General features: G+C 47.4%; 1 protein-coding gene across 1 annotated transcript; it reads right to left on the bottom strand.

The window, feature by feature from the left end:
• Nucleotides 1-2,055: 2,055 nt before the first annotated feature.
• Nucleotides 2,056-3,972, bottom strand: LOC124701689 (polyol transporter 5-like). Its single transcript, XM_047233782.1, has 2 exons — nt 3,761-3,972; nt 2,056-3,652 (listed from the first exon to the last, which is right to left on the bottom strand). Exons 1-2 carry the CDS (start codon nt 3,882-3,884, stop codon nt 2,223-2,225), a joined length of 1,554 nt encoding a protein of 517 aa, XP_047089738.1. The 5' UTR covers nt 3,885-3,972; the 3' UTR covers nt 2,056-2,222.
• Between the last annotated feature and the right edge of the window lie 7,430 nt (nt 3,973-11,402).

Genomic DNA, 11,402 nt, shown 5'->3' with positions numbered 1-11,402 from the left:
GTCGGTTCGCGAAAGAATGAATTGGACGATCAACGGCGAAAAGAGTATGGGTGGCGCCCCTGTTGGGCGCACCACATGTCCTCTTTTGGGCCTCCAGGGCCTCCAGGCAAGGTCCAAATGCTCCAGGTGCATCTCTTGATGAAAAAATGATGTCCCCGAAACCCTAGCTCAATTTAACGCCGTATAGGTCTCTCAGAGTAAAAAATACACAAAATAGGGTTTTCCTGTTCTGCAGAGTTATAACCCAAATAAAAGGGATCATTGGTAAATCTCCATAAATCAATGTAAAACAGGGAAATAATATCATATATGTTGTAAATATGTGGGAATATGTGTTAATATAGTACAAAGTTCATGTATGCATTTTACATGCATCAACATACTATTTTTGCCGTGTATCTCCTTCTCGATTGTTCTTGATTTTCTAGTGAGAATTGCAAAAAGCTCCATAAATTGAAACTTCAAAGCATCCCCATGGATCTATTGATCTTGGTAAATAAGAAACTTGGCACCATCGCCAACACAGAGATATGCAAAGCTCTAAATGATTGCATGTACTTTGCATCATAAGGAATACCCATGCCAACCCGTGGCCTTGTAGGTTCGGTTCATGCATCCCATGACCAGCAAAGCCTCATTGCCCTCCTAAACTTTTCAATTTTGAAAATATCTAGGACTCCCAATTTCTTAAGCCACCAAACGCGGTGCTCCAATTCACCAAAAAGTGTGTCCTAGAGCCTAATGTTGCCCAGCTTCATCCAAATTAAGGAACCCACATTTGATTTTCTCAATTTTCTTAATTATCCACACAGGTAACTTTGAGACGACTAGGTGTTAGATGACCATGGTAGACAAGACAGATCGACAAAGAAGCACACGCCCATCCCTAGTGAAATTCTTGCTCACCATCGAGTCTCGCTCCAAAGCTTGTCGATCAATGGTTGGAAGTGGACAACCTTTAGCCGGGAGTGGTGAAGAGGCAACCTGGGATAGGTGCAAGGAAGGTGCCACGCTTTGCCAAGAAGATCACAAGGGCCTCTGAGATTTTCTCCTCGGTACACTGTATTGGGGAAAGCTTCTGATTTGGTGTGATTTGTGTGAAGCCCACTAGCTTCTATCAAGGTATGAAATATATGGCACAACACTCGTATATCTTAGAGCTCCGATCTGACGAAAATTCCTGCATCATCCGCATAGAGCGAAACCGGAAAGCATATAGGTCTATTCTGGATCGGCCGAACGATACCGACTTCCGTGGCAGGACAAAATAGATGGTGCATCGGTTCAGTTGCCAAGGTGAGTAACATTGGTGAGATTGGGCGCCCTGCGCAACCCTTTACCATGCGAAATGCCGCCGCCCAGCTTTCCGTTGAGGAGGACTTTGGATGATGCCGAGCAAAATAGAAGGGAGAACCATCTTCTCCATCTAGGACTAAAACCTAGCTTATCCAAAAGGTTGATAAGGTAGGGCTAGCTCACCGTGTCAAAATCTTCCGCTGTGTCAAGCTCCAGGAAGAAACGAACGGGGTCGAGGACGAGGTGGCACATAGGGACAATGGAGGAGTGGGGGGCTATGGGTCAATGGTGGTGGGGTGCGACGCATGTGAGTGCTAGCCTTCCTTATCTTCTTACGAGCAACCTACACCGTGGGGCTTCTGCCTGTCGTGTAGCCGTTGCCTCCACCTCGCCAAGCTCGAGCCTAGCACCCCCTCCACCTCTTAGTCGCTCCCTCTTCGTGGTGGTGGTGGTGGAGGACGGTGACGACTGGAGTAGGTGTGGTTGACTCCGCGGTGCCTCCCTGGCTTGGTGGACTAGGTCGACGACGGAGAACCTCCTTAGCCTGGTGGCGAGGTCGGCGTCCCGCTGCTCCTTGCGGCCATGGACATGATCGAGGACAAGGTGGCGCACAGGTCAATGCATGGAGAGAGGGACCAAGGTTTCGGCGGTGGTGAGGTGGTACGCGTGTGAGCGGATAAGGGGTGGGTGGGGGGGGGGGGGGGGGGGGCTCAGGTACGTGGGTTGATTTTGCAAGTATTCGTATGGTGAAACGAAAAATGCTGAAAAGTTTGTCTCCATTACTTGTACAGGAATCTTGTTGCCATCGACGACTATAATAGTTGGGGGCTTGGGGCCCAAGTGACATGCGGTAAATCCGATCCCTCCATTCGGACTAAACACGCAACCGCTAACAACAGTTCACTAGTGTTGCATAGGTGTAGTCACTACTGAGTAGTCAACTGCGTGGACTTGGTATGCTCATGACCATCTTCCTTCCCCGCGTCGTCGCCACCACCAAAGAGCATCTCGGTGTCCTCCAAGCTCCTGCCCCTCGTCTCCGGGAGGAAGCAGAACATGAACACCCACCCGGCGGCAGCAACACTAGCGTAAAGGTAGAAGCTTCCGGCGAGCGTGATCTTGTCGGAGAGCGAATAGAAGGACATGGTGATGGCCCCGCTCATGATTCTGTTCATGGCCGTGCCAAGCGCACAGCCCTGCGCGCGCAGCCGCAGCGGGAAGATCTCTGAGCTGTACACCCACGCGATGGGCCCCATCCCGATCGAGAACGACGCCACGAACGCCAGCACCGACGCGATGCTCACCCCCGACAGCGCCGTCGCCCCGTCAGCCGGCGCACGTCCGCTGATCACGTGCAGCGCCGAGGCCAACGTCAGGAGCGAGACCACCATCCCGCCGGCGCTGGTGAGCAGCAGCGGCCGCCGCCCGACGCGGTCGAGGAAGAACGTGGCCACCAGTATGAAGAGCGTCTTGGTCGCGCCCACGGAAATGGTGGCTCCGAGGGTGTTGGCATCGGACTTGATACCGGCCGTCTCGAACACCCGGGGACTGTACAGCACCACGGAGTCTATACCGGAGGCTTGCTGGAAGAACTGGAGGCCGAGGCAGGCGATCAGTATGCGGCGCACCGGCGGCGTCGGGCGGAGCAGCAGGTCCCTCAGGACGCCCTTGCCGTCGACGCCCTTGCTCTTGCGGGCGATCGCGACCACCTCGTCGCTGTCGTCGGAGATGCCCTCGGGGATGCCGACGGCACTCTTGATGTCGGCGAGCCGCTCCACGGCCTCCTCGGGGGAATCGGAGGTCTTCTGGAGCACGCGGCGCGCGTCGCCTATGCGCCCCTGCATGACAAGCCACCGCGGCGACTCCGGCATGGCAAGGACGCCGATGGCCAGGAAGACAGGCGGCACGGCGCCAGCGAGGAACATGGCGCGCCAGCTGATGTGAACGGGGAGGCTGTGGAAGGCGTAGTTGGAGATGTAGCCGAGGAGCACGCCGGTGTTGATGAAGACCTCCGGGAAGGACGTGAGCAGGCCGCGGGCCGAGGTGGGCGCGACCTCGGCCGTGTACACGGGCGCGATCATGAGCGCGTAGCCGACGCCGACGCCGGCGACGAAGCGGCCGACCATCAGGACCGCGTAGCTCGGGGCGAGGCCCATGATGAGGGCGCCCGCGAAGAAGATGACCGCCGCGAGCACCATGGTGTACCGGCGCCCGATCCAGTCGGACGTCCGGCCCGCCGCGAGTGAGCCGACGAGCGAGAAGATGTTGATGATGCCGGCAAGGATCTCGATCTGCCTGTCCGTGATCTTCAGGTCCTTCTTCATGAATATCTGCGCTCCGCTCATCACAGAGACATCTGCTCGCGCGATCGCAGACGGACCGGCACATCATGTTACAACATACTTCCAATAAAATTCAGTAGTTTGCATACGTGTATGAATCACTGAGAGAGAGGTGCACGAACCATAGCCGAGGAGGATGGAGTTCATGGAAGCCAGTATGGCGCAGGCGAGGGCGTACTTGTTGAGCGGGGCGCGTTTCGCCGGCGCCTCGGCGGCGGGGATGTCGGCGGCAACGTCTTTCGACATGGTGAAACGGCAGAGATGGAGGCGCGTAGGTGAAGTTTGTATGTGATGCGTGGCTCTCAGCTACACTCGCCGTGTCGTGTCTCCTCGCACGCTCTTATCAGTTATCACTGGTCTTCGTCCTCAAATACCCTTTGTGGCCTGAGGATCACGGGGTTGCAATCAGTTGAGTGGAAAATGGCGTGGGCATTTGCGAGATTATCTTGGACTCTTCTTGTCTACTGTAGTTGCTGTTTTCACGTGATATCATGCAGGGATCTCTCAAACGGGGCACCGTCTTCTATTTCTCCGTCTAATTTTCGCTAATTAAAGTTGGATTTGTGTACAATGCTGATTAAAGTTTGAAAAACGTAGATTATGTGTGGTGTTATAGCTAATTATGTCGTAGACAAGCACCGTCCTGCAAACTCCTGCCGATTCTGTCAAGCGGACAACGATCACGGAGTCTCCCAAGTCCCAAAACCGTCATTTCTGTGTTTTTCCACACCCACAAAGCTTGAACACTACCACATTTGTTCATGTTATATAGGAGTATATGTTGTGTAGACAACTTGTAAACTGGCCAACAAATGCTTTATTCGTAAGAGACGTGCATGGTAAAACTAACGATTATGGATTGCTACATTTGATCTCGGTTATAATATGGCAGATTGGCAGTGCGAGTGATCCAGTACTCTATCCAATGGAAGGTGAATTTTCTTAAGGGAGGCAGGCCTTCCGGCGTATATTTTCTAGTGTCCACAATCATACTTTTATTTAGAAGCACGTAGCCATCGGGGCAAATGGATATATTCTTACAATGGATGAAGATTTTTTTTTTTAAAGTGCAAAGCAATATTCATCACGAGGATCTTGGAAGCTTGAAACTAGACTTGCAATAGTCTTCCTTTTCGTCATCCACATAGCTATCACTGAGGATATATTCTACGGGCATTATGACATGTGAATCGCCCCGATAACATAAAGTTCTCAAGACAACACCTTCAAGAAGAAAAGCGGCGATTATCGGGAAAAAACACCTTCAAGAAGGAATCACCACCCATAAGTCTATATTGTTGGGCTCAACCAAGCATGGATGGCATGTGAATCATTTGAGAACATGAAATTCTCAAGACAACACCTTCAAAAAGGAATGACCGCCCATAAGCATGTATTGTTGGGCTCAACCAAGCATGGATGGAAGCGTGATCTACAGATTGGTCCTCCTTAACCAAATGAGTTACATGATCTTCATGATTCATGTGGTTTCACGTGTTATATTTACTTTCATGTTCGTTGAATATTGTTACTGCCGTGTGGATGGTAGTTATGCTGAGGGCGGCGGAGATAGGCGAATGGGAGTATGTTCTTTGTAGATTAAAGTGTGCCTAGTGTAGGAATTATAAAGTGTGGCTTGCAACATTTATACTACATTATTTATTCCCTGGAATTTCTGTGTTGAATATTACCATTGCATTTGAATATCGCTTGCTGTACTTAAATGGAATATGTTTAAGGAAGCCATTTACTCGGTATACCGGAACACGAGTATATTATTTATACCGGAATTATACTATGTATAAAGCCCGGGCACGGTATTATCGGGAAAGCCAGGTTGTTCATATGTTGGCTATATGAATTGATTAAAGCCTGTGAATTTGAGTGTTTGTTTCAAATTCAACACGTGACTCACACACGTGTGCTTATGGGACATTGCAGATTAAGGCTCCTAGATGGGTAACGATGATCGTGGTTGGTTTGTTAGCCTGTAGTCTTTATTTAAACAGATATATCTGGAATACTTATCTGCGGAATTACGGTTTAAATAAAACCGGAATTAGCACTATATAAAGGTCCCTAACCCCTAGCCTCAAATTGATCATTGTGAGCGGCACCACGGAAAAGGATCGAGGAATAGGGGTTAGACTGTTGTCGTGCTAAGATCCGACACCTAGGCTCTGGAACTTACCTAGGTCTGCCACTGGGTACAATTATCCTCATCTAGCCATCCAACCAACGGTGGGTTCTAACTTTGATGTTGTCTTATGAATAATAAAACATCCTTTATCAAAAACTGTCAGCATGTGATCGATGATATGTGTCATAAAACATTTTTTTTCGACATGTCTATATGTCCATCACATGTGAAACTATTTTTTTTTTGTGCATATATATGCGAGAATCATTTATTTGATTGTATATGCAAGTGTATTCGTAGTAGGGTTTTAGCTGATTACATGTTGCATGTTTGCAAAATTGCAATAACATCTGGCTCCCCTAAATAGGCCTCTCAAATCCAAAGTGCTCTCGTCACTACTAGATATGTCATTTTAACCGAGGGCCAAATCACCGTCGGCTATTAAAGTTTACCGTCGAATACTTATATAACTGACGGTTCACCGTCAGCTATCTCCCGTCGGCTTTGCTCGGTCGGCCATTACAACAGTAGCCGACGGTACGGTCGGATAACATATTACCTACGGTAAAAAGCCGACGGTGAAGCCCGTCGATTAGGTTCTCCTACGACGGTCATTACATCCCGTCGATTTTTCTGATAGTCGACGATATATTTGACCCGTCATTCATAGTTATAACCGAGAATAGAACAAAACCGTCGACTATTATTATTCCCGATGGTATATACATTCCGTGGTCGGTCGTGGGTGGAGGAGAGACGAAGAGTCCGAGGGCGGGGGAGCCGGCGCTGATTTTTGGGAGTGGTGGCTGTTGCACAAAGAGATAGATATATGGAGATAATTTGAGTACCCGCGCGCGCCAGAAACTGGGTCACGCCTCCGCGCGCGGCAAAGAGAAATTTGAGCGAGGAGCGAAAACTTTCGGCGAGCAGAATTACAGAAATATGTTCACAAAATAAATTACAAAAAGCTGTTGTTCATATTTTCAGTATATATATACTACTTCCTCCGTCCCACAAAAAATGTCGAAGGTTTGTTCAAATTTGGATGTATATGTAGGAGCTCTTCATCATTCTGAATTTATGCACATATCCGAAAATAGGAGTATTACTTTATGTTACAAACTTGGACGAAAATTCCGAATGTAAAATTAACTTGTATCTAAATCTCAGTTGTTTATCATATTTTATAATTCATAATTTTGAGGCAATTAAGATTTCTTTGCAATTTAATTTAGAAGAGTCCCTTATTTATTTCTTAAAAAATAGACAAAAACTTATTGCTTAACATGTGGCAATGTAAATTCTCAATACAAATCTAAAATAAACGAATAGTCATTTACCAGGTGCTCAAACTAGGCAAAGCACATTTTTTACCCGTTGTGGTGCCATTTTCTTAAAAAGATCATTAAAGTTATTCTTATGTTTCTCACGTGTAGTACTTTTGTACAATTCCTCATTACTACTTACTAACAAACAACCTCCTCTACGAGTCGTCTTTACTTTCTATATGGATCCCTGGACATATATCATCCTCCACCGGTTATGAATTAGTTCACTTCAATTTCTCAATATGGGAAGCATGATTCAACCATTGAAGTTGACATTGTCATCTCTCATGCTTAGTTGAGTCGACCATTGAAACATATTACCGAGGGTTAAACTGTCGGTTATTACCTATCCCCGTCAACTATTTGTGCTTATAACCGATGGTTACAATTTGACCGTCGGCCATGTCCGTGAATAGCCGATGGTATACGTTTACCGTCAATTATAAACCATAATACCCGACCGTGAAATTTGAACCGTTGGCTATTAGTCTGCACCGTCGGGTATGAAGTTGAATAACCGAGAGTTAGTTTCTTCCCGTCGGGCAATACACTAAACCGTCGGTTGTTAGTGTCCATACCCGAGAGGTTACCAATAACCGTCGGTCTTTAATGCTACCGTCGGCTATTAGCACATTATCCGACGGGTCGTCGGCTATTAGAATGTACCGTCGGGAATAAAGGGATTTCTAGTAGTGCGTACACAAATCCTGCATCCGTTTGAGTAAACAAAAGATATCATGTAGTACCAAATTGACGTGGCTAAAAAGAAGTTTGAAATAGTAGTAGGATCCAGTAATATTTAGACACTGCCAACAGGAAAACAGTTGCAGATTACAAATGCAGGACTCGCGGTAGTGCGACCGGACGTACCATCGCCACCTGCGTGGCTGCATCGTCATTCATAACATTCCACGGCCGATCCACGAACGGATCTACTGTATGTTGGACCATATGCACTCTCACAATTTTCTACGCGACAAGCACCCATGACTCCATGGCAGCCCCATGAGGCCATGACTCGCGCGCGCGACGGGTCCAACTGCATCACTGACCACAATAGTGTCCAGTGAGCTCGACCGTGCTGGAGACCACGATAGGAACAATAAGTAATGGAGATCAGGACAGCAGCATACCTTGACTACGGACTCCGCAGCCGTCAATGAAAGCTACGGGGTGCAGAAACGACATGGAAAAACTTATGTGTTTAACTTGTAGGTTTGTCCCTTTGCCAATAATTTACGATGCCAGGCTCTTCTGGAAAAGTCCGGTTTGAACTTGGGTGCATGTGAACCCAGGTTGGAAATGCATTTTCGAAATGTGAAAAAATTCTGAAATAAAAATAACCCGGTACGTACGCATGTTCCATGTGTGCGTAGAAAGTTCATCGGAGAAACCACTTTTTTATTTCAGAATCTAAAAAAGACAAAATACGTCACATATATACTGCTATATAGCCCTGCAAAATTTCACTTTTTTGCCGAGATAAAATAAAAGGTTTTTTCGTCACGAAACTCATGTCCAGGACACATATTTGAGATCATCTGGGAAATCATTTTGTGTTTCGATTTTTAAAACATGTTTTGACATCGCAAACGGAACTTTTCAAAAAGTGGGTTCACATGCCCCCATGTTCCATATATGCAGTCTCAGGCTCTTCTAGCCTATACATGTTTATTTTACCTTGCCGGTGCTCTCACGGCGACCAAATCCGACTATGATTTGGACAGAGACGATCAGCTTCAGTCTTTGCACCAGCTACTATCTGCTGTTTTAGCTGATGCTGGATGGGCGACTGCCAATTATAAGCTACCAGACTAGTCTTGCAAAGATCCCATTTTTTGGCCGCTTGCATCAGAAATTTGACCTAGCACCTGCATTGTCGTCATTTACCGTGATACTAGAGGCGTGGTGAATGGTGATAGCGGTACTACGTGTACATCACTTTGGTGCACGTGGATTGGAGTCAGCATCGGCAAGATTTGGTAATTGCTGAATCTGCTACATCTCCGGCGCCGTCTACCTTGCCATAGTTACAGGTTTCACCGAGCTCTTGGATGATTTAGTGCATTTTTTAAGAGCAACCACGGTATTTTATTATCGAAAATTAAATTACATGAAGCAACATATGTGAAAATTAAAAGACAAACCAAAATAAAATGATTATCCTGAATTTGTGGACAAAATTCTAAGAAATTGAGAAATACAAAACGTTATGGTTTCATGCGACCATGGTAGCCAGCGGCCGCCGTCCAACTCCAGCGCCGCTGAGATGGATATGGGAAGAGACGCCGAGCCTCTACCATTGCAAGATCCTCAAAAACACCGTCGCCGACGAGGCTTTATGAGTCGATGAACATGCATGTTCCAAACAGCAAGGCACATATCGCTTTGGCACGTCGACCGGTGACGTCTCCGTGTTGTCTTGGACCAAGATACGTCGCCTCCCATCCATGAAGTCGGAGAAGAACAACATATCCACCACCCCGGATCAACATCTTCGTTCCAGAAGACCCACCTCGCCGACAGCGTCGTCGCGGATAACAATGAAGGCCAGCGACACACCGAGAAACTGATTTTGTCAGATTTGAACAACGGCGAAAGACCAAGTTGTCGATATGAAGGACCGATCAACACGCATTGCCATCAACTTCGAAACGTTGCCTAGAAGATCGTCGCCGGTGTGGGACTAGAGTTGGGGCAGATTTGTTTAACAGAACGCCGCTCCCAACACCCCAACAATGCACTATAGGAAACACAGCCTAACCCTAACTACTAAATCAGAACGGAGGAATGAGATCCCCAACTCCCCATGACGCCGCCAGAGTGGCGAGCATAGGGAGAGGGGACCAGGACCAACGTGACAAGATAGGAGGAGCTGGCCGCAGACAGTTCGTTAATTTTTATTCTTCAGTTATTATAATGTTTTTTTTTCGAAAAAGAGGTAAAAGCTTTGCCTCATCCATTAAATAAGAAGAAAGTGCCCAATTTTTAGGAAAAAATCGGGCGAAAACCAACAACACACACTGGACACCCCGGCCAACCTGGCTACCCACATGGAGCACACACGCCATCGAGAAGAAAGACCATCGATGAGGATGTCATCGAGCGTCATCGTCGTCACTCCTCCACGAGCCAGCGATTCCGACTTCACCTTAGACGACCGCCACCGAGACCCTCGCCGCGAACGACACTGGAGCCAATGTGAGCCTATGCCAAACAGTCCACCCCCAAGCACGTCGAGGAGGAGGCAGCTCCGACTTCAACCGTGACCTTCATAGGAGAAAGTTGCACGCCTTGCACCGACGCAAGCACCAATCAAGTGGCATCGTTGCCACAAGTCGCCTCGCAGCTCCGACTTCACCATCACGGCAGGGGTGACGAAGGACATGCCGCAACTCCGGTCCGCTCACCATTGTCATCGTTGCCACGCAGCCCACGACGCCAACACCAACCATCTTCCACGGGGTCCCTCTGTCAACACCCGGATTTTTAAGTCCAGATGCCTATTATGCCATTCATCGCAATCCCAGGAATATTGTTTTTGCGAGACATAATAGATTGATATCACAACACATCATTCATTACAACACATAATTGTCTTACATAGAGGGATCACATGATCCGAGTCTTAATACATCATAGTGGATCTAGAGATCCTATTACAAAACACATAGCGGAAGCGAAGTAACGGTTGCGGTCCATCTATTCCACAGGTAACCTGTTGACGTCAGGAGTGATCCTAGTTGTCGTAGACGTCCCGCTGTCCATCTTCCTCAGTACTGCTCGTTCTCCTTCATAGTCCGGCCATTTGAATAGCCAGGGACAAAGCCATGAGTACTTTAAAGTACTCGCAAACTAATACTAATGTAAGCACTATCAACTATAGTAAAGGGGTGCTAAGCTCTAAGCTTATTTGCATAAAGCCAATTTTATTTCATAAGCATTTAGTAAAAACATCTTCCTTTGCTAACTAACTCAAGTGGGAACATTAGTGTCATTCCCACAACTCTGTTGTGATTCAAATCAAATTCCCCATTCACCTTTCAATTCACAAGTCACCCTTCACATGTCACATTTTTGAAAAGTTCTGATGACGGAACAGTATGGCCTTTCCAACCGTCCATAACCGTGGACGCGGCTATTCGAATAGTTCTACACTCGCAGAGGTCGTACACTTGTGCCACAACATTTGCAATAATCCGTCGGGTTAATCGGCCCTGATTTATCACACTCCGTGTGCGGACTACCAACCATAACCTTTCACTTACATACCCTAGTATAGGCACCTCTCCCCAT

The sequence above is a fragment of the Lolium rigidum genome, chromosome 3, assembly GCF_022539505.1.
Source record: "Lolium rigidum isolate FL_2022 chromosome 3, APGP_CSIRO_Lrig_0.1, whole genome shotgun sequence".
Taxonomy (NCBI): Eukaryota; Viridiplantae; Streptophyta; class Magnoliopsida; order Poales; family Poaceae; genus Lolium; species Lolium rigidum.
This window is presented reverse-complemented; position numbering and strand designations above follow the sequence as displayed.